The sequence below is a fragment of the Rhinatrema bivittatum genome, chromosome 1 (genome assembly GCF_901001135.1).
Source record: "Rhinatrema bivittatum chromosome 1, aRhiBiv1.1, whole genome shotgun sequence".
NCBI classification, from domain to species: domain Eukaryota; kingdom Metazoa; phylum Chordata; class Amphibia; order Gymnophiona; family Rhinatrematidae; genus Rhinatrema; species Rhinatrema bivittatum.
In genome coordinates, this window is record NC_042615.1 from 538579133 (window position 1) to 538603219 (window position 24087).

Consider the following 24087-nt stretch of genomic DNA (forward strand, 5'->3'; position numbering starts at 1 on the left):
TCTACTAATGAGACAACCACTCCTCGGGGGTCTCTCTCTCTCTCTTTCTGTTTCAGGATCTCTGGACTATCAGGTACTCGCTCCTCGAGGGCCTATCTGTCTGTATATCCTGCACCTTGGACCGTCGGTCCCACCATCATCTTTACCAGGAAGACGCCTCACTACGCTCCTGTGAGTACCTCTACGATCCGGTGCTCCAACTCCACACACCAGGCTCAGCGTTACCCGCACTGCGGGCTCCCACCTATCTTGAACATCTGGGTGAGACTCTACATCTGAGACTGTTGAATGTATTGGCACCTCGCAGACTGCAGTGCCTTACCTTCCTGCATCATACCATCTATCTACAGCAGTACAATAAAGCTTTCCATCTACTACATGTCTGCTATCTGAGTCTAGCCTATCGCTATGGTTCCCCACGGGGCCCCTCCCCATGGGAGGAGTCATCTCCACAATGACCAAGGGTCCACACAATGCCACAAACACAACAGGCTTGTGTGAAAAGATAGTGTTTAAATGAACATAAGAACATAAGAAATTTAATATTGGGTCAGACCAAGGGTCCATCAAGCCCGGTATTATTGTGTTTGTGGCATAATGTGGACTCCTGGTCGGCATGGTGATGACTCCTTCCACGGGGAGGAGCCCCGTGGGGAACCACAGCGATAAACTAAACTCAGAAAGCAGACACTGAAGGTGGAAAGCCTTGATTATACTGCTGTAGGTAGATGCTACTTGCTGAGGAATAGTGTAGCACTGCAGTCCTGGGATATCCAATGTACTCATACAGTCTCAAATGGAGCAGATCTCACCCAGGTGGAGCAAGGTTGGTAGTGTTCTGCTGAGCGGGATAACCCGAACCTGCAGGGTGGTAGAGGAGAACTGGAGCGTAGAGGTACTCACAGAGGAAGTAGTGCAGAGGTCTTCCGTGGTAGCAGGATGGAGGATGGGACCCGATGTCCGTGATGCAGGATACTCTGTGCTGGCAAGGCCCTCGAGGAGCGAGTACCTGTAGCGCTGAGGAATCCTGTTGAGAGAGAAATAAGACCCCCGAGGAGCGGTTGTCTAAGTTAGAGAGAGATTCCCCGAAGAGTAGATGGAAGCGAGAGGCCCCCGAGAAGCGGGTGCCTAGAGCTTCTATGAGAGTGAGGTACCCAGGAGGGTAGCGAGGAATCCAAGCGAGCAGCTTAGAATCAGGCAGAGAAGCAAAGCGAAGTCCTTGCTAACTCGCTGGTGTGGAGCGGACTGGAGGCTTAAGTACCCGGAGGTACTGACATCATGTGGTGGGAACGCCCCCGAGGTTCCAGCCTTGACGTGTAGCTAAGCGTAGGCAACGTGCGCATGCGTACCTAGGGAGGCCACAGGAAGAAGCATGGCGGACGGGGATGCCCATGCTATGCTGGAGACGCCGCAGGTCTCGGCACTCAGCACCAGAGGCAACCAACTTCCCAATGGAGGTGGAGACAGGCAAAAGAGAGGTGAGGCAGAGCGGTCGCAGCCGTCTGCGACCGGACACAACAGGTATCCTGTTTCAACAGTGGCCAATCCAAGTCACATGTTTCTGGCAAGTACCCAAACTACAAGCTACTATTGCTTATTGATTACCATAATAGCAGTTTATGGATTTAACCTTTAGGAACTTATCCAAACCTTTTTTAAACCCAGTAACACTAACTGCTGAAACCATATCCTCTGGCAATGAATTCCAGAATTTAACTATGTACTGAGTGAAAAACAATTTTCTTCGATTTGTTTTAAATGAGCTACTTGCTAACCTCATGAGTGCCCCCGGTCCTTCTATTATCTGAGAGAGTAAATAATCAATTTACATTAACATGTTCAAGTCCTTTCATGATTTTGTAGACTTCCATCATATTCCCCCTCAGTCATCTCTTCTCCATCTGAACAGCCCTAACTTCTTTAGCTTTTCCTCATAGGGCAGCCATTCCATGCCACTTATCATTTTGGTCGCTCTTCTCTGCAATTTCTCCAGTGCAGCTATATCCTTTTTGAGATGCAATGACCAGAATTGCAAACAGTATTCATGGTGCGGTCTCACCATGGAGCGATACAGAGGCATTATGACATCCTTCGTTTTATTTTCCTTTCCACTCCTAATAATTCCTAACATTCTGTTTACTTTTTTGATCACCACAGCACACTGGGCCGATGATTTCAGTGTATTATCCACTATGACGCCTATATCTCTTTCCTGGGTGGTAACTTCTATAGAAACATAGAAACATAGAAATGACGGCAGAAGAAGACCAAACGGCCCATCCAGTCTGCCCAGCAAGCTTCACATTTTTTTCTCATACTTATCTGTTTCTCTTAGCTCTTTGGTTCTATTTCCCTTCCACCCCCACCATTAATGTAGAGAGCAGTGATGGAGTTGCAACCAAGTGAAATATCAAGCTTGATTAGTTATGGGTAGTAGGGGAAGTAACCGCCGCAATAAGCAAGCTACACCCATGCTTATTTGTTTTACCCAGACTGTGTCATTCAGCCCTTATTGGTTGTTTTTCTTCTCCCCTGCCGTTGAAGCAGGGAGCTATGCTGGATATGCGTGTAGTATCAGTTTTTCTTCTCCCCTGCCGTTGAAGCAGAGAGCTATGCTGGATATGCGTGAAGTATCAGTTTTTCTTCTCCCCTGCCGTTGAAGCAGGATAAGATAGAACCTAACGTTGTGTAACTACAGCAAGGTTTATTTTTCTCTATGTGCATTCTTTGCACTTGTCCACGTTACACTTCATCTGCCATTTGGAATTCCAGTCTTCCAGTCTCACAAGGTCCTCCTGCAATTCATTACAATCCACTTGAGATTTAACTACTCTGCATAATGTTGTGTCGTCTGCAAATGTGATCATCTCACTCGTCGTACCCCTTTCCAAATCATTTATAAATATATTAAAAAACACCGATCCAAGTACAGTTCCCTGACGCACTCACTTTTTACCTTTTTCCACTGTGAAAACTGATCATTTAATCCTACTCACTGTTTCCTGTCTTTTAACCAACTTGCAATCCACAAAAGGACATCGCATTCTATCCCATGACTACTTAGTTTTCTTAGAAGCCTCTCGTGGGACTTTGTCGAATGCCTTCTGGAAATCCAAATATATCACATCTACTGGTTTACCTTTGTCCACATGTTTATTCACCTCTTCAAAAAAGTAGGAGATTTGTGAGGCAAGACTTCCCTTGGGTAAATCCATGTTGGCTGTGTCCCATCAAACCATGTCTATCTAAATGTTTTGTGATTTTATTCTTTATAACAGTTTCCATGATTTTTCCTGGCACTGAAGTCAGGCTCACCGGCCTATATTTTCCCGGATCATCCCTGGATCCCTTTTTAAATATAGGGACATCTTACATTACATTGGCCATCTTCCAGTCTTCAGGTACATCAGATGATTTTCATGATAGGTTACAAATTTTTACTAATAGTTCTGAAATTTAATTTTTTAGTTCTTTCAGAACCCTGGGGTGTATACCATCCTGTCCAGGTGATTTACTGGTCTTCAGTCAATCAAGTGCTTTTTTGAAGTCTTTTTTGTTGTTGAGTAATCTTATGTCAAGAGGTAAAGTGTTCCATAAAATGAGGCCTGCGATTGAAAAAGCACACTCTCTTGTCATAGTCAGTCTGGTTGCTTTTGGAGATGGAACCTGCATAAGAAGTTGATTCTTAGATCTGAAGTTTCTACAGGGAGTATAGAAGTGTAATGTGGCAGACAGCCAGGAATTGTTATTTTAGATGAGTTTGTGGATGATGGTCAAGGTTTTATATTGAATGTGCCATGTTATTGGTAGCCAATGCAGTTGAAATAGTACCAGAGATATGTGATCATGTAATTTGCGGTTGGAAAGTAGCCGTGCTGCAGTATTCTGCAAGGGTTGTATTGGACGGGTGGCAGATTGAGGTAAGCCTAAATACAAAGAGTTACAGTAATCTATGCCGGTAAGGATCAAGGATTGAAGTACTATACGGAAAAGAATAGGATCAAGTAGTAGCTTGATGTGTTTAAGAAGTCAAAGTTTGTAGAAGGAAGATTTGGTTAAAGATTAATGTGTGTGGATAAAATTAGCTTTGGGTCCAGTATAATACCAGGAGTACGTACCTATTTAGTATTATTGATAGTTATGCTGTCAGTGAGGATGGAACTGGGAATATTGTCAAATTGTGGGTTTCCTAAAATCATTATTTCAATTTTTGAAAGATTTAAGCTGAGTTTATTGTGAAATCGACATTTTTTTTACTTTAGATAGGCAGAGTTCACGAAATTTTAGGGTTGATTTCCAATTGCGCATGATTGGAAATAGAATTGTATATCATCAGTGTAGATACGATATGAAACGCCAAGAGTGAAAAAGTTGACAAAGAGGTGTACGATATGTATTGAATAAGGCCGCTGATAGAGCAGATCCTTGTGGGACTCCTTCTATTTAGGGGAAATGGAGTAGAACTTGCTTGATTTATGAAGATTTGTTGATACCTGTTTGTGAGATATGATTGAAACAAAGTATGGACAGTCCCGGATATACCTAAGTTGGAGAGACAAGCGAGTAGAATTTCATGATTTATTGTATCGAACGTAGCAGAGAGATCTAGAAAAATAGAGATATATGAAGTTCCTGTATTGAAACCATGATGAATGATATCAGTGCTAGAGATTAGAAGCATTTCAGTACTGTAATTAGGTCTAAAACCAAATTGATATTGATCTAGTAGTGAATGGTCGTCAAGGAAGGTTGTGAGCTGTTTTAAAACAACTGATTCAGTTATTTTAGCTAGGAATGACAAGGAGGAGATTGGACAAAAATCGGAAAAGTCTGGAGTATTGGTTATTTTTATAGGGATTGGAGTAACAGCAGCAATTTTTAAGGAGTCTGGTAAGGTGCCAGTAACAAATGAAGAATTGACAATGTTAGTGATTGGTAGGGCTATGTCGTCTTTGATTGCCTTAAGAAGTCTTAAAGAACAGGGTGAAAAAGGATGAAAGGAAGGTTTCATTTTAAAAATTATTTGTAAGATTTCAGTGCTGGCTACATTTTAAAAAGTGTCCCAAATCTGAATCTGTGGGATAGATGAAGTTAGAGGGAGAGATGTTGGGAATGTTATAATTAAATTTTGAATTTTTTATTCAAAAAATCTTCCGAACGAGTTACACAATTCAGTTGGAGATTCTGATTTAGGATATTTATGACTATGATTATTATGATTTGTGATAGCTTTCACAATGTTAAATAAAACTTTTGGGTTATTGTTGGATTGTTCTATACGTTTCAAAAAATAGTTCTTTTTTGCGGTGTTCACAGCTGTATGATACCGTGAGAGTTCGGAGGTGTATAGGTTAAGATTAGTGGTAGTTTTATGTTTTCTCCATTTATTTTCAAGTTTTCGCAACTTTCGTTTGTGATCGGATAAGGTATGGGTGAACCAGGGTGCAGATGTAATTCTTTTCTTGTTTAATCAACATATGGGAGCACGTTTGTCTAGAGTGTTTGTTAAGGTGGCGTTCCAGATGTTTACTAAGTCACTTGGGTCAGAAACAGATGTGTTATTAATCAGTGGGAGAAAATTGTCAGAAAAAAAGATAGGGTCAATATGTTTGCATCTGTGACTAGAAGGAGTTGGAGTGTTGGTTCTGTTTTAAGGGTGATTAAGCTTGTTTGTAGTGTTAATAATATAATGATATGACCATGGGAAAGGTGAGATCTTGGTTAGATGAGAATTATAGTTGAAAGTAGAAGGATTTAAAAAAAGAAAAGTCAAATGTATGGCCAGCTATGTGAACTGGGGTGGAAATGAATTGTTGCCAATCTAAAGCATACATAGTATTTAGGAAATGTTCAGTCGGCAAAAATAGAGGAATTATGTCAACATATAAGTTGAAATCACCTAAAATGATGTTTTTTTCTGGATGGGGTAAGGCAGTTGCAAGATACTCAAGTAACGGTGAGGAGTTGTGGGTTAGTAGTCCTGGCGGGCAGTATTTCAGACATGGGTCTAAATATTGGTTACTAAGTAACATTATTTCAAAGGGTGGTGGTAGGTCAACAGGGAGAAAAGCAAAGACATGAGAAATTTTATGAAAAATTATTAGGCCACCTCCACAACCAGTAGTACTTGGTTGGTGTTGGAACATGTAGTTTTGGGGATAGCAGAGGTTTAAAAGAGAGTCATCTGCTGTTATCCATGATTCTGTAATACAGAGGCAGTCTAGGGTGGAATCTGAAAGTACATCATAGATGAGGAGAGGGTTTTTTTGTAATAGATCTAATATTTAATAAATAGAGGGTAAAAGAGGATATGAGTGAGTTTTGGTGTGAGGTGAGGGGATATTGTAGAGGATGTTGTAGATTTTGGTCTAGGAAATAAGCGTTTAATTCGTAGTGTTCCATATTTTTCTTGACCTGTGATTATGGGAATAAACTTGATCATAAAAAGTATAGCAAGCCAAATATAAGTGAAGGATGAAGGCGCGTTGTTTTTACGCACATTCCCTGAGCATCTTGTTAGAGCTCAAGTTGGGTGCTTATTTCGGCACAGTGTTGTGTGCCTTATCTGATGATGCCTATAGCGAAGAAACCTAAACACCTTGCTCTGTGTGTGGCGTGTCATATTTGGGCATCTCAGCCTGGCGCTCTTTCTAACCTGTGTCAGTGCTGTTTGGAGGCTCAGGAGGAATTACCCCCTCTGATTTTATTAAGCCTGGTTCTTCCCAGCCTGGTGTGGGAATGGAGAAAGAGCTGCCAGAAGGGTCGCCTGATCACTGGTCTTCCCTAACTGGTTCATCAACAGGGGAAGGTAGTTTAGTGGGCTCAAGACACCTGCACATGGGCCTTGGCATGGATCCTTCAGCCTTTTTTTGGCTGGAATTTTTTCAAGGATTGCAGTCTTTTCTTCAGGCACAGTCCTTGGCTCCAGCCATCCTTATCCAGTCACAGACAGTGAAATCCCGCATGCCTGGTGCTGCGGATAGGTATCGGAGTATGGTTTTCCCAATAGGGATCCAGATATCACTGATGATGAGACTGATCCTTACTCCCTGGAGAATGGGGAGATTCCTCTGGGATTGGAACCTTATAGAACTATTTTGCGATTCTTTCATAGAGATGAATTACCAGATTTCATTTCCCAGACATTGAAGATGCTGGGAGTACCTGGGGCTGAATAAATGTCTGAGCCAAAGAAAAATCCCATTCTGGTTTCCTTGCGTAAAGCCTCATGTTTCTTTCCTATTATGGAGGCTATTCAAGAATGAATTGAATGGGTCACCCAGAAGCAAATTTTAAAGGGGACGAGTCTTGAATGGTCTGTACCCCCTGGATCCAGTTGCGAGAGAGCAATTGCATTTTCTGAAGGTGGATGGGCAAGTCTGTGCCATTACCAAGCGGACTATTCCTGTTGAAGGGGGAGTGGCTTTGAAAGATGCACAGGATAGAAGAATTGAGGTTATCCTTAAGCAGCTTGTGAGGCAATAGCAATGACCTTACAGATAACTTCTTGTTGTTTCCTGGTGGCTTGCTCTTGTTTGCTGCTCTCTCAGGAGGTCATTGTTTCTGGTGTAAATTCCAGGGCAGTGATGGAATAAGCAGCCGCCTTTTTGGCAGATGCGGGCTGCAATTTGGTCTGCACTTTCGCCAGAGGGGTGGCTTCGGTGGTGGAGGCTAGGTGTCAGCTATGGCTGAGAAATTGGTCAGCCGATTCAATCTTGAAGTCTAACCTTACGAAGTTGCCCTTTAAAGGCTCACTCTTGTTTGGGAGTGAGCTGAAGAAAATGGCCAATAATTGGGGTGAGTCCTCGTTTCCTCGATTGCCAGAGGATAAGAAACAAGTGCCGCATTCCTTCAGCTCGAGAGGTCATACTAGAGGGTCCCGGCATTTTCGGCCCTACAGAGGAGCAGCCTTTCAGAGGACTCGACCTTAGAGTAGATCTCAGTCCTTTCTCCCAGACAGCCCAGACAGGGAGCAGGCTCATGAAGTGGATCACCCCGAGCCTCCCAATAAAGGTATGCTGACCCATCCCTAGGAACAGGAGGTAGGAAGTTGCCTTTTTCTTTTTTATTGGAGGTGGTTCAAGATTACTACAGACCAATGGGCTCTGGAGATGATACTAGATGGCTTTTCATTTTAATAAAGGTCCATTTTGTTCTTTCAGTGTTTTGGCCAAAAAATGCAAAAGATGAGATGGATCTTTATTAGCAGATGAATGTTGGAAGACTTTTCGTTAAGGAGTATCCGGAGATGTACCGCAATAGTCTGCTGGGAGTCATTTTAAGAAGTCCCTAAGGCTGTGGTTCGCGAAACGTGGACATGTCGGACTTTTGGACTCTGGACTCTGAAGCATAGATGCGCAAGTTAAGGGAAGTATTTATCTCCACAATTTTATAAAATAGTTAAAAACAAAAGTAAATTGAAAAACAAAAAAGAAGAGAATTTAGGGGACTGATGATTAAAAAAAGACCCATAACGGTAAAAGCACAAGTTATATACTTGCCAACCGTGGGTGCTTATGAAGGTCCTAAATTGTCATGAAATTTGTGATAAAATGTTATTAGAAGCATAAGAATATTAGTAATGCTACAAAAAATTGTAAGTTTCTCATACAACGTGATTGTTAGAAGTTATATTTAATCATTGTGCAGTGGACAAATTGATACGATTATTTTAGATTTCAATTACCCCAATATTGACTGGGTAAATGTATCATCGGTACATGCTAGAGATATAAAGTTCCTGGATGGAATAAATTACAGTTTTATGGAGCAATTGGTTCAGGAACCGACAAGAGAGGGAGACATTTTAGATCTAATTCTCAGTGGAGCACACGATTTGGTGAGAGAGGTAACGGTGGTGGGGCCGCTTGGCAATAGAGATCATAATATGATCAAATTTGAATTACTGACTAGAAGGGGGACAGTAAGCAAATCCATGGCTCTCGTGCTAAATTTTCAAAAGGGAAACTTTGATAAAATGAGAAAAATAGAAAAAAACTGAAAGGAGCAGCGACAAAGGTAAAAAGTGTGCAAGAAGCGTGGTCATTGTTAAAAAATACCATTCTAGAAGCACAGTCCAGATGTATTCCACACATTAAGAAAAATGGAAAGAAGGCAAAACTATTACCGGCATGGTTAAAAGGGGAGGTGAAAGAAGCTATTTTAACCAAAAGATCTTCATTTAAAAATTGGAAGAAAGATCCAACAGAAGAAAATAGGATAATGCATAAGTGTTGGCAAGTTAAATGTAAGACATTGATAAGACAGGCTAAGAGAGAATTTGAAAAGAAGTTGGCCGTAGAGGCAAAAACTCACAGTAAAAACTTTTAAAATATATCCGAAGCAGAAAGCCTGTGAGGGAGTCAGTGGACCGTTAGATGATCGAGGGGTTAAAGGGCACTTAGAGAAGATAAGGCCATCGCGGAAAGATTAAACAATTTCTTTGCTTTGGTGTTTACTGAAGAGGATGTTGGGGAGGTACCCATACCAGAGAAGGTTTTCATGGGTAATGATTCAGATGGACCGAACCAAATTGCTGTGAACCTAGAAGATGTGGTAGGTCTGATTGACAAATTGAAGAGTAGTAAATCACCTAGACTGGATGGTATACACTCCAGGGTTCTGAAGGAACCCAAAAATGAAATCTCTGACCTATTAGTAAAAATTTGTAACCTATCATTAAAATCATCCATTGTACCCGAAGACTGGAGGATAGGTAATCTAACCCTAATATTTAAAAAGTGCTCCGGGGTGATCAGGGAAACTACAGACCGGTTAGCCTGACTTCAGTGCCAGGATAAATAGTGGAATGTATTCTAAATATCAAAATCATAGAACATATAGAAAGACATGGTTTAATGGAATGAAGTCAGCATGGCTTTACCTATGACAAGTCTTGCCTCACAAACCTGCTTCACTTTTTTGAAGGAGTTAATAAACATGTGGATAAAGGTGAACCTGTAGATGTAGTGTATTTGGATTTTCAGAAGGCTTTTGACAAAGTTCCTCATGAGAGGCTTCTAGGAAAAGTAAAATGTCATGGGATAGGTGGCGATGTCCTTTCGTGGATTACAAACTGGCTAAAAGACAGGAAACAGAGTAAGGGAATGGACAGTGGAGTTCCTCAGGGATCTGTATTGGGACCCTTACTTTTCAATATATTTATAAATGATCTGGAAAGAAATACAAGTGAGGTAATCAAATTTGCAGATGATACAAAATTGTTCAGAGTAGTTAAATCACAAGCAGATTGTGATAAATTACAGGAAGACCTTGTGAGACTGGAAAATTGGGCATCTAAATGGCAGATGAAATTTAATGTGGATAAGTGCAAGGTGATGCATATAGGGAAAAATAACCCATGCTATAGTTACACAATGTTAGGTTCCATATTAGTTGCTACCACCCAAGAAAGAGATCTAGGTGTCATAGCTTGTTGCTGATTTATTGTTTATTTATTGTTTATTGTAAACTGAGGTGATGTTATTAACATGCCGCGGTATATAAAAAATCACGAAATAAATAAATAAATAAATAAATAGTGGATAACATATTGAAATCATTAGTTCAGTGTGCTGTGGCAGTCAAAAAAGCAAACAGAATGTTGGGAATTATTATAAAGGGAATGGTGAATAAAATGGGAAAAGTCATAATGCCTTTGTATCGCTCCATGGTGAGACCGCACCTTGAATTCTGTGTACAGTTATGGTTGCTGCATCTCAAAAAAGATATAGTTGCAATGGAGAAGGTATAGAGAAGGACGACCAAAATGATAAGGGGAATGGAACAGCTCCCCTTTGAGGAAAGACTAAAGAGGTTAGGACTTTTCAGCTTGGAGAAGAGACGGCTGAGGGGGGATATGATAAAGGTGTTTAAAATCATAAGAGGTCTAGAACAGGTAGATGAGGATTGTTTACTCTTTCAGATAATAGAAAGACTAGGGGGCACTCCATGAAGTTAGCGTGTGGCACATTTAAAACTAATCAGAGAAAGTTCTTTTTCACTTAATGCAGAATTAAACTCTGGAATTTGTTGCCAGAGAATGTGGTTAATGCAGTTAGTGTAGCTGTGTTTAAAAAAGGATTGGATAAGTTCTTGGAGGAGAAGTTCATTACCTGCTATTAATTAAGTTGACTTAGAAAATAGCCACTGCTATTACTGGCAATAGTTACGTGGAATAGACTTAGTTTTTGAGTACTTGCCAGGTTCTTATGGCCTGGATTGGCCACTGTTGGAAACAGGGTGCTGGGCTTGATGGACCCTTGGTCTGACCCAGTATGGCCTGTTCTTCTTATGTTCTTACCCTACTCCATAAAGGCATTGTACACGGGAGCAACTCGATTCCACAATCAAACTTCCTATGGGGTGGCAGTTTCTCTGCTTTCTTTTTTGAAAGCATATCCTCGTAATCGCTTAGGGCAGAGGGAGGCTTGGAAGGGTAGCAGCTAAGGAAAGATGGAGCAGGGATTCTATCCGCTCCAAGCAAGAACCTTGACACTGTGGCCTCCAATGGGCTAGATGTAATGTGGTCCAGTTAAATTGTGGAGAGTGCAGCTGGAGACAGGAAGTCCCAGCACAATAGGATGGATGGCTCTGTCTATGATGTAGAAGACAATATTTTCCTTATGGAGAAGACTGGTATGCATTGTCAGGGGTGCAGTGGCCAAGGTGATCCTTCCTGGCAAGGAGTCCCCATTGATGGATGAGATGGGGGTTCTTCCTGGTAACAGTAGGAAAATGAAGGTGGTCAATCAAAGCTTTCATCACAACGTTATCCCCAGCAACCAAGTCTAACAAAGCAAGGGTGGAAAAATGTTGGTCACCCATGGAGATTGTTATGGGAAGGATTAATTGGGGAGCAGGAGTCGTGAGGCCTAGGATCATCTCCCCTCTGGAACCTAGGCTCTGAGGTTTCTTGGTTTGACTGGGCACTGAGCAAGCCAGTGCCTGAACTGGCACAGTAGAGGCACAGGCCTAACTAGCATCAAAGAAACTCTCTTCCGGGGCTAGGTGCCATTGACCATGCTGCATTGTTTCATCTTGATATTCCAGGGGAGGTGAAGTGGCGGCTGGAGGAGAAATCGGCCACTGAAAGCATGGAGTCAGTGTGATGGGCCTGCATGGAGGACAGAGCTCCCTGGCCCATTTTTGGATGTGGCTGTCAATCTTAACAGCCAGGTTACTGAGCCCCTCCAGAAACTCTGGAAGCTCGTGGGCAGCAAGCTCTTCCGTTATTCTGGAGGACAGGTCATCAAGGAAAATGCTTCATAGGCAGGCCCCCCTCCAATTTAGCTCTGTGGCCAAGGTCCATAACTCAACAGCGTAGTCCATGTGAGACTGGGTGCTCTGGCATAGATGGAGGAGATCGGAGCCTGAGGTAGCCAGTTGGCCGGGTTCATCGAAGGTGACTTTGAAGGTACTCACAAACCACTGTAGATCTTGGAACAGGTCGGCGCATTCCCATAGTGGTGAGGTCCAGGCCAGGGCCTTTCCATCAAGGAGGGAGAGGATAAAGATTGTTTTAACAGAGTCCTCAGGGAAGAGTGCCACCTGGAGGGAAAAATGCATGTAGCATTGGTTAAGGAACCCTTGGCAGACTTTCAGGTCCCCAGGCGAATTGGGGAGAAGCAGACAGATGCAGGATGGGGCGACTTACTTCAAGAGACAGCGAGGCTGCCACAAGCTGAGCTTTTACAGCCAAAGTCACAGTAGCATCTAGGCAAGCATTAAATTGCTCCATAGAAGCCGCCAGGAGCTCAATGAAGTGCTGCTGTTCCTGAAGTATCTGCATTGGGCCCAGGATGGCCTGGAGGGCTGTGGCATCCGCCAGGTCCATGGCCTTGGCAATCTGTTGTGGGCGTGGACCCTAGGCCAAGGTGGAGCTCACACTACCTGCAGAAAGGAATCCTGCAGGTCCCCGCTGTTGGCTGGCGAAGCTGGCTGTGGCAGAGACCTATCTGGAGTTTCACCTAAACCAGCCCTCATTTCCTTTAGGTTGAGCCCTCGGGTGTCAGGACCTGCAGGACTTAGATGTGGGCCTCTGATGTGAGATGATCAATAGTCGAGTCACAAGCCAGGGTCCGGGGCAGGCTGAATATAGGCAGAATTGGAATCAGGCAGCGGTCAGGGCAGACAGCGTTCAGGTTGGTCAGAATCAGGCAGTGATCAGTTGCAGGCAGAGTTCAGTCATAGATGAAAAGCAGGCAGTGGTCAGATTTCAATCAGAGTTGATGTCAGGTAAGCCGAAATCAGAGACAGAGATCCATCTGAGGGCAGGCAGAACGAGTAGGCAGGCAGGGAGACAAGGAACAGCACAAGCAGAGGAGAAGACACTGAAGGACTGAAGACTGATGATGAAAACAAAGAACTGAAGATTGACCACGAAGACAAGATGAAGGAACTTGGTTACAAGGACCAGGAACTGACAAGATGAAGACCAGGAACACATGAATGAAGACCAGGAACACGCTGAAGCAACTTGTTTCTACCAAGGTAGTTGACCTATTGCCAAGGGAAGGAACAACTGCAGGAGTGGCCTTATATGGGCACCAGATTGTGATGTCATCAGGAAGTGCCAATCCCTGTTTGTCGCCGCTGGCCCTTTAAGAAGGGCAAAGTTGGACACATGCGAGCCTTAGGAGGGTCTGGGGCTGTTGCAGTGTCAGAGGCTGGCTGAGCGTGGCAGCCTGCCATGTGAGCATAGGGAACCAGTGTTGGCGTCCTTGGAAGCAGAAGAGGCAGCCTCATGCGGCTGCCTGCCGCATCTGTCTTCGGGGGCTTCCCCCGGGGTCTGTCAGCATCAGGACGGGTTCAGTGCCGGAGGTAAGAGCAGTGGTCCATGAGCTTGCCCTGCAGACCGCTGAATGCAATATTTACTATTCAAAAATAATTATAATAATCTTAGATATGACATATAATTGGGGAGATATTTTTGTATAATTTGTCTACTTAGTATTCTCAACCTAATGTGATTTTTACACTATTTTAGTATGTTACAGTTTGTACCATCGGTTTGAGGTGGAAATGCCATTGACACCCCCATACCCACTGCAGCAAGTGCAAGCAAAGTCTCTACTCACAGATCTCAGAATAGAAAAAGTGTCTCCAGTTCATCACAAGTAAGTGAAAGTTGCAAATAATGCCATACATAAAATTCATTTGTAATGCTTATCCTTAATTCAAATGACTAAAATCCTTGTACACTCAGGTATTGCATTTGTTATACATCTCATTATCAGGCTTACTACTCCTTCTGCTATTAGTATTTATCATTTTTAAAGCACTACTAGACTTGCAGTGCTGTACAGATACACATAAGAGAGCGTCCCTGCTTCTTGGAGTTTATATTCTACTCAAGACAAACATACATGACAAATAAGTATCTGAAAGACATAGAGTAGAAATACATAGGATTTAAAAGCAGTTTCAAAAAGGTAAGCTTTTAAACCGGATTTCAATGCAGCCAGAGAGGGAATATGATTCACCAACTCAGGAAGTCTAATTTAGGCATACGGGTCAGCAAGGTGGAAAGCATAGAGTAAAGAGTTGGCAGCAGAGGAAAAGGGTACAATGAACAGAGTTCACGAGGAAGGATATAGGGAAAGAGAAGAGAAGACAATTAATGAGCTGCAAAATAAATGCATTTATAGGCAAGTAAGAGAAGCTTAAACTGTATGCAAATGTAGACAGTGAGCCAATGTAGCAACTTGAGAGGAGAGTTACATGGTCGTAGCAAAGCTGAAGAAAGGTAAGTCGAGCAGCTGAATTTTGAATAGGTTTCAATAGAGGAAGATACTTCAGTGGGAGGCTAGCAAAAAGCAAATTACAGTAGTCTAAGCGGGAGGTTATAAAAGAGTGGATGAGTGTTTGGTAGGATGTTCCGAAAGAAAAGGACGGATTTTAGTGATGCAATAGAGGAAAAACCATCATACTTTAGTAGATATGTCATATCTGCAGTTCTCAAGCATTACTTAAGATTTTAGACAGTGCTGGCAAGGAACCAGCTATCAAGGTGCATATGGGAAGGTGTAGGAGAGACGTTCTAGAAGCCAAATTTAGGCTTTTAAATAGAAAATCCAAAATCTCCAGGGGTAGCATTGACAGAAATGTTCTCCATTTCAAATGTAATCAGAACTCTGGAGTCTCAATGTATGGATGAGGTGGTAATGCAGGGGAGATGTCTTTAGATTTGTTAGGAACTAGGCAACATTTTGGGGAAGGGAGAGCCTATTCTGAACGGATGAGCTCCACCTTATTCAGAGTGGAACTAGGCTGCTAGAGCTTACATTTAAAAAGGAGATAGAGGGAGTCAAAAATGGCAGCTTAGCAAGAAGATGCAGAGACAGCAAGTTCCTGTTCCCCTTCGCATTTATTAAGTTTTAATCCTCTTACCTGCACCTGAAATATGGTCAGAAACCTCCTAAAAAGTCATTACTGATGATGTAGGCTAATCGAAGCATAAGATCCAAAAGAACATTGAAAAAAATGGTAACAGAAAAAGCCACAATAGCAGAGGAAGCCATGTCAGATGAGGAATCTCTGGGGGAGTAGAGTTTCCTGGGTGACATGCAAGAGATGATTTGGAAGGTAATGAGCAAAATTGGCAGTCAGATAAAAATTAGTTTAGAGAACAAGATGGACTCGGTGATGGCCCAGATCGTGACCCTAGTGGCATTGGTTACTGAAAAGTCTGCCAAGCTGGATAGTTTCCAAAAGCGCATTGAAGAGATGGAAATGGTGGAGACAAGTTTTAGTCGATGGCTTGACAAGCTGGAAAAATTAATTCAACAATTGTCTGAAAAACAGGACGAATTAGAAAAACAATGTTGTGGCAATAATATTAGGATTGTGGGTCTACCTGAGGGTACTGAAGGCTCTGACTCGATTGGTTTTTTTTCTAAATGTCTGTCGCAGGTGCTGAATCTCCAGACTGTTAAACCAGTCCTCAAGTTAGATAGAGCACATAGGACATTGATGCCCAAACCAGCAGGGAATACCAGTCCCTGAACTGCGCTGGTGCACCTGCACAACTATGTGAATAAAGTTAAAATTTTAGAAGCCTCAAAAAAAATCCAAGACCTGAATTGCAACGGACAACAAATATATATCTTCCAGGACTTTCCAGTAGAACTCCAGAAATGAAGACAAGGCTTAATTGAGGCAAAATGGCTCCTCCACTTGCACAGAGCTAGGTATACGCTACTATACCCTGTTACATTTTTTTATTTGGGTATAGTAGCGCATATCTAAGGTATAGAAGCGATTTTTAAAATCTGTTCCAGAAGCTGAGCAATTTGCTAAAGGGCTCTCCACTACAGCGTTCTGATTAGGACCATCGGACCTCAACTGAGCAGGGAAGAATAGCGTCATGTTAGGAGTGAGGGCTCATGGAACTTCAAGCATTTGGACTACATGTTTGTGGAATGGGTGGGCATTTGGACAGGTGGGGGGGGTTCATATTGTGGGTTATATTGCTGGATCTAGGCTGCATAGGTGGGGGGATGATAGGGAAATTGCTCAGCACCCCAGTGCAAAGATTGGCAAGGTCCTATGTGCCCCTGGCTGCTACTGAAAAGAAGGAAGGACTGTGAATTACAAGCAGAACAATGACAAAGTTTTCCCAGCTATGAAACTATAGATATGGGCTCGGTGGTGGCAGAGGACTTGATGTGGTCTGAGTTCCAATCTTGCAAGAACCCTGAGTGTCCCTGACACAAAGTTGATAAGTGTTTCAGTAGCACAGCTATACGGCTTGTGGATGTGTTTGATAGTATCAGTGCTCAATCCAGCTCATTGGGGATATGTTCTTCGAAGAATGTTTTTTATTGCTGTGCAGTTCCAGGACCTTCCAAAGCTATGTTATTGTACAAAAATAGTACTCAAATCACATTTTGGCAGGTAAAAGAGGTTGGGAAGGAGAGAGAGGGGAGTACTTTGGATTATGGAGTGGTTGCTCAGTGTTTCAAGTGGGTAACCCTTTCTTGGGCAGAGGGGTGCGGGAGGGTGGGGCATAGCAGGGAATTGTGGAAGCCTGGAGGGGAACTCACAGTGACAAGCCCCAGGCCCTGGAATTTCCTCCTCCTTGAGGAAGTGTATGTGAGATGCACAAGTTGTAAAGGGGGATACAGGGGCCCAGAAATCAAAGGCAACTTGGAGGAGAGAGGTAGCTTCCTTATTTCCTTAAGGGAGTAAGGGATTATAGTTCTGTTCTGGTTAGATTTGTTCATTTGGGGGTTTCTTGATTGGAGTTTATTGAGCTTTTAATGAGAAAAGGAACAGACTATGGCAAACATTTTTTTGTGGTTTGGGAAATGTGCTGTAAGGTGGGTCATGTTGGCACGGTGTGTGTTGCAGAGGTGGTCCCCTGGTCCGCGATGGTGTTAGCACCAAGTCCCTACCATCAGGAAGCGAGGCCAAGCGAGAAGCAGAGGCCGACTGGAGCTTCGCCAATACCAGCCCTCATTCCCCACAGGTTGAGCCCTTAGGTACCGGGGCCGGCTGGACTTAGGTGGGCTTCCATGTGATTGATCCCGATGAAGGTGTCCAGAGGCAGAGTGCAGGGTGCTAGCAGAGACGGAGGGTCCCAGTAGGGTGAGACGAGAGCCGAGGTCGGGTCCAGACAGTGGATCAAGGCTGGTGGCTAAAGGCGAGGTCAGGTCCGAGGGTCAAAGGCAGGCGCCTGAAGGCGAGGTCAGGTCTGAGGAAAGGGTCAAAGGCAAGGAAGTCCGTCCAAAGATAGTGCAGGAACAGGAACTAGAGCTGGAACGGGTACTGGAACAGGAACTGGAACTGGAGAAGCAACAAAGCACACGACAGAGAAGCATGGAGACCTGTTGCCAAGGCAAACTCTGAAAGTTTTTGCCTGTCTTAAATAGTGGAGCTGGTTGACTTCATCACCTGGGGCCATGGGAGGCTTTCTCACCGTGGCCCCTTTAAATCCCAGACAGGTGCTCTCGTGTGAGCCTACGGCTGACAGGCCGGAGAGGAGGAAGTAGTGGCGTCTCCCTGCGCTGCATGCGGGGAGGTCCGGTTGGCCCCGGAGGAACTCGCAGCAGCACAGGAGGATCCTGGGAACATGGAGGAAGCACAGGCGTGGAGGCGACTGCCTACTGCCGCCAAGGAGGTCAGGCCAGCTCCAGGGGCCCAGCATCGGAGGTGAGTGAGCCCGGCTGTGGGCCTGCCATGGCCGGGGAGCGCAACAGTATTCCCCTCCTTACGCCTCCCTCCTGGAGGTCTGGGCTTACCCGAATGGGTCGTATGGAATTGCTGGAGGAGACCTTTATCAAGGATATTAGTAGTGGGTTCCCAGGACTTTTCTTCAGGCCCGTATCCCTCCCAAGAGAGGAGATACTCCCAACAGCGGCTTCTATTTCAGATGTCCAAGACTTCTTGCACCCAATAAAGGGTGTCAGTTTCAGAGACAAGGTGCGAGGGCTCAGGAGTTCTGTGAGAAGGCCAGGAAAGCACCAATGGCTTGAGTAGGGACACATGGAAAGAATTGTGTACTCCTAGCGTGGGCGGAAGACGGAAGTCACTGGACCGATGTGTCGATTGACTGGAAATGGTCCAATATATCTGGGGGCGAAATGCTGGGAAGGAAGCTTCAGATGAATATGGCGCGTACTCAGCCATACCCTGTCACCAGGCTGGAACTCTGCGGCTGGTCTTTGAAGAGCATCTGAAGATTTTTTTGGCACGTGTGTTAGTGTTCGTGGTAGTTGTGGGTGGATCCTTGGGTCGGAGGCAGATGACCACGCCCCCGAGGGAAGATCCTGAGAGGGACCACTGGTTAGGCTCAGAGTATGGAGACAGACAGACACTAGGGCTGTAGTCCCTCAGATACTGGAACAGCGATCCCGTATAACTGAGCTGTAGAGAAACTGAAGATGGTGAGTAAGCAGGGTATGCAGAGTTCAGAAACAGAACCTTGATGGTAACACTCACACAATGATCTCATGAAGCAGCCCAGGAGCTGGAATGGATTAGGCCCTTGAGGAGCGAGTACCTGGTTCCAGGGAAGGCTCTGAGAGAGAGATGGTAACTCACTGGTGTTGTAGGCAGTGATGACTTCCTGGCAGAAGTGGTATTCAGAAGCGAGTCAGGGAACGAGGGCCCTCGAGGAGTGAGTACCAGTTCCAGACTGTGATCTGAAAAGCAAAGAGAAAGCGAGGCCCCCGAGGTGTGGGTACCCCTGATAAGTCCGAGGAGGCAGAGTAGCTTGGAAAGAACCCGAAGTCCTAGAACTCCTTGTACGTATCCAAATCCATGCTAACTCGAAATATTAGCGTTTTCAGAGACCTTAAGTATCCTGTGAAGATGACATCACCTCAGGGGAACGCCCCTGAGGTGATGTCATCCAGAGGGAATCAGCAGAAGATGCCACGGCAGCCAACCTTCCACGAGCAAGAGGGAGTCACCGAGGAGGTGAGGAGGGCGGAGTGGAGACGCCGGGCAGCGATGATTGCAACAACGTGCAGCCGCTTGTTGCAGTCTTTGGTTCGTGCAAGTCCACAGAGCATGAAGGACATCGCAGTTGCTTGGGCTGCTGGAGAAGGAACTGTGAGGGATATCGGCAGAGGTGGTCATGGTTGTCTCCCATATACTATGGAGAAAGGGGAGACTCCTGTGGCTGTAGAGATATGAGAGTTATGAGAAAATTCACCCCTCGGGAGCAGTTGAGCCCAGTTATCCTGTTGGTCATTGGAATACGAATGCAGAAACAACTTGAGAGAGCGATATTAGAAGGGGCCCAGCCATGCGCGTAACCCCTGTTACGCACACAAAAGCCAGGTCTCGGCAAAGGTGAGGGGGGCGGGGAGTGGTGGTTCGGGGCGGGCAGGGTGGAGCTGGAAGCGACTAGTACAGTGGTACAGTGGTCATTTTCCGCTGTGCTGGGGGACAGCTCCTTTCAGCTTAGGAGGGAATCTCTGTTTCTGTTCTCTTTTTTTACACTTGTTTAAAGTTTAAAAAAAAAAAGTTTTCTTTCTAACAAGGAAGAGGAAGTCGTCTGAAGGGTAAGGCTCTGAGCGATCGCCCTCCCACCCCTCCCCCGTGGGTCGTACCGATTTTTAGTTTATTTTTAGATTTTGTTTTTGCTCTCAGCTGTTTTTTCTTCTCTGTTGGCATGGTTCGCGGCTCGGCATGCTGTGCGTGTGGAGCTGTTCCAGAGCGGCTCAGCCGGTCGGGGCTGTGCTCGGGCTGCCTTTCAGGGGAGGGAAGGGCCCTCCCTCCTCCCGGGGGTTTCAAAACGCCGGCAGCCAATTAAGGGCACGGTTGCCGCGATCGGGCCATTTTTGCTTCCTTCCGAGGTCCCCAGGGCTGCCAGTTCCCCCGTGGCGGGAGCAGCAGCCATTTTGGAGCCAGATTCCCGCGAGCCGCCATTTTTGGAGGGGGAAAGGGATCTCCCACCGCGGCTGTCCCCGGTTCATCCCGGTCCCCCCGATGCGCAGGGGTTATCCGGGGGGGGGGGGGGAGGCAGATCAGGCTGGTCCTTTACCCCAGAGGGCTGGTGGAGACCTGGCCCCCATTTTGCCCCCGGGTTTGCATCCCTTTTTGCCTGATTTTATTCTCCTGCTGCACCAAGCTTATCTGGCGCAGCAGGAGGGTTTAGGGAGTTTACCTTTGCCTCTTGCTCCTCAGGATCCGGGTCTGCGGCCTTTGGTTCCCTGTACGTACCAGGACCAGTCCAGACGGTGGGTTATGTCCCCCGTCCAGCAGATGGAGTCAGAACAGAGCTCGAGAGTGGCACCTCATAGGCTAGCGCACCCTCTGCTGGAGCTCAGTATCTTTCTGACTCCAGCAGATGTGAGTTGGGGAAACCAGAGCTTCCCCAGAGTGACAGGTTTTCGGACTTATTTTGCTCTTCTTTGAGTTTCTTCCTGTCATTTCTTCTTCTGTTAACAGGTTGGATCAAGTTAGTTTGAAAAAAAAAAAAAAAAAAGTTTTAAGACAAATTTTGTCAGGTTAATTTTTGAGGAGGCGTGCCTTCCGATTTCTATTCTGCCTCCTCCTGCGGTTCTTTACTCACGTTTGGGTAAGTTTGGTTTTTGTGCTTTTGCCTTTCAGCGTTTTCAGCCGGTGGCGCCGGCTTCTGCGATTTTGACTGTCAGTCCCGCGGCCCGGCACATCTCTCTCGGGCCTGGGCGCGCCGGCAGGGGTCGTTTCCCGCCGGTGCCTGAGGACTCTTCGGGCGGGTTGTGCAGGCCACTTCGGCCCCCCCGCGGTGCGATCTTCTTTCGGCCCCCCCCGAGGCGTCCTTCTCGCGCGGCGTGCCGATGCCGCGCTCTTTTCGTTGCGAGTCCTGCGGAGAGCAGGGGTCTCGTCTCTCGCGGGAGGGGGTTTGCCCGCGCTGCCTTCCAGAGGAGGAAGACGCCGCGCACGGCTCGGGTTCGCTCCCGACGCCCCCCTCCCCGCAGCCCGGGAAGCGTGGGCCGGCCATTTCCTCGCCGAGGGCGGGAATGGCGGCCATTTTGGAGGGGGATTCTGGCGCGGCAAACGCGCAGGAGGAGGATGCTGCAGCTCGGGGCGTACCGCGTCTCCCGCGTAGCTCCGAGGAGGGCCTGCCGATTCGTCTACCTCAGGAGGCCTCTACTTCGGGCGCGCCCCCCGGTCTGCCGTTTTTCTCCCCAGATTTCATTTTAAAAATGCATATGGCATATTTACAGGGTCTGTCAGATCCGGGGGGTGCTCCAGCTGGGCCTTCTCCTCCCAAGATCCCTAAGCTAGCCTTACCACCATCCGGGCCTCGGATTCCGGCTGGGGCAGTCCCAGGGACCTCTGCTCTGCCATCCCCGCCTCGTGCTGTGGGAGCGGCTTCCTCGACGGGAGGTGACCCTTCGGACCCTCCGGATCCGGCACAACTGGATGGCCAAGCGGAAGGCGACGACCCGCGCGCCTTACGAATCTTCCACAGGGAAGAGCTGCAGGATCTGCTCCAACAGACTCTGCAAGAGCTGGACTTGGATCCGCCGCCGGACCCTCCGGCACCGGTGGCCCCGGCGGTTGCTACGTGTTCAAAGAAAGGAGATCCAGTTCTAGCCGCCCTCAGGCCTCGGGCGAAGGCTTTCCCGGTACATGAATCCTTCCTGCAACTCCTCACGGGGGAATGGGACGCCCCCGAGGCGTCATTGAGGGTCTCCCGTGCCATGGAAAAATTGTATCCGCTGCCAGAGGATTTCTTGGATCTCGTCCGGTTTCCTAAGGTGGACTCGGCGGTATCAGCGGTGACAAAGAGGACGACGATCCCGGTCACTGGCGGGACGGCCCTACGCGACACGCAAGACCGCAAGCTGGAAACGTTCCTCAAGAAAGTGTTCGAAGTCTCGGCCCTAGGCATGCGTGCCGTCATGTGTACTTCGTTGACTCAGAGGGCTAGTCTGCTCTGGGTCCAGCAGCTCCTGACGTCTCAGCAGTTGCCTCCGGATGAGGCCGCCCAGGCCGACAGTCTAGAATCTGCCATCGCTTACGGGGCGGATGCTCTGTATGACCTCTTCCGTGTGCTGGCCCGCTCCATGGTCTCGGTGGTGGCCGCTCGGAGGCTGTTATGGCTTCGAAATTGGTCGGCGGACGCCTCTTCTAAGTCGAGTTTAGGATCACTGCCTTTTCGGGGTAAGTTTCTCTTTGGCAATGATCTGGATGAAATCATCAAATCGCTGGGAGAAAACTCAGTGCATCGTCTACCCGAGGATAGACAGCGACCCTATCGGGCGTTTGCCTCCACCAGAACCAGAGCTAGGGCACAGCGACGTTACAGGTCGTACCGGCAGCCGGGCCCTCGCGCAGCCCCCAGCAGGCCACAGCCTTGGTCGCGTTCCTTTCGCGGGCGGAGGCCCGCGAGAGAGGGCTCGGGGCAGGGGAATACCCCTGCCAAATCTACCCAATGATGCCAGAGCGGCCCACTCCTCCGGTCCCCCCATCGGGGGTCGACTCTCGGAATTCTTCGAGGAGTGGGCAAACATTACCGCAGATCAGTGGGTCCTGGACACCATCCAGCACGGCTACGCCTTGGAATTTGTCCGTCCGCCACGGGACAAGTTTCTCTTCTCCCCATGCGGCTCCGAGCTCAAGTGAATGGCGGTCCAGCAAACTCTGGACCGACTCCAGGATATAGAGGCTATTGTGCCCGTCCCCTTCGCCGAGGTGGGCTCGGGGCACTATTCCATCTACTTCGTAGTACCCAAGAAGGAAGGGTCGTTCCGGCCCATACTGGATTTGAAGGAGGTCAACCGGTCCCTGCGGGTCAGCCGTTTTCGCATGGAGACACTGCGTTCGGTAATTGCCGCAGTGCACCGGGGGGAGTTCCTGGCTTCCTTGGATCTGACGGAAGCGTACCTACACATTCCCATACGCCCGGACCACAGGCGTTACCTTCGCTTCAAGATTCTCGGACAGCATTTCCAGTTTCGGGCCCTACCCTTCGGACTTGCGACGGCTCCGCGGACCTTCACCAAGATCATGGTGGTAGTGGCGGCGGCCCTTCGAAAGGAGGGGATCTTAGTGCATCCCTACCTGGACGACTGGCTGGTGCGGGCAAAGTCCTTCTCGCATGGACAAGCCTCGGTGGCCAGGGTCTTAGAGGTCCTGCGCTCCCTGGGCTGGGTCGTGAACCTCCACAAGAGTTCCCTCGTTCCGTCTCAACGCTTGGACTTCCTGGGCGCGACCTTCGACACGCAACAGGGCATGGTGTTCCTGCGGTCAGACAAGGCCCTCTCCTTAAGGGAGCACATATGTCAGTTCGCGTCCTTGACAGAACCCACCGCTTGGAATTATCTACAACTCCTGGGTGTGATGGCTTCCACGATCGACATGGTACCCTGGGCATTGCACACCTGCGTCCCCTGCAGGCGTCGCTGCTCTCTCGTTGGAAACCGGTCTCACAGGAGTATCAAGTGATTCTGCCTCTTCCTCAGGCGGCTCGGGACAGCCTCAAGTGGTGGTTGGTGCCGTCCCACCTGGCTCGCGGCGTTTCGCTCGAAATTCCCACCTGGGTGGTGGTGACCACGGACGCCAGCCTCGTGGGTTGGGGCGCCGTCTGCGACCGCAGCGCCACACAGGGCCTGTGGACCTCGGAGGAGTCTCGGTGGCCGATCA

The 24087-nt window shown here is 47.0% G+C and overlaps 1 protein-coding gene across 1 annotated transcript in view; it reads left to right on the forward strand.

The window, feature by feature from the left end:
• The first annotated feature begins 1372 nt into the window (after positions 1-1372).
• LOC115099074 (protein shortage in chiasmata 1 ortholog-like) overlaps positions 1373-24087 on the forward strand; it is a 131390-nt gene continuing 108675 nt past the window's right edge. The window contains exons 1-2 of the mRNA XM_029616383.1: positions 1373-1478; positions 13988-14117. Coding sequence (XP_029472243.1) covers positions 1373-1478; positions 13988-14117 — 236 coding nt within the window. The remainder of the gene's footprint in view (positions 1479-13987; positions 14118-24087) is intronic.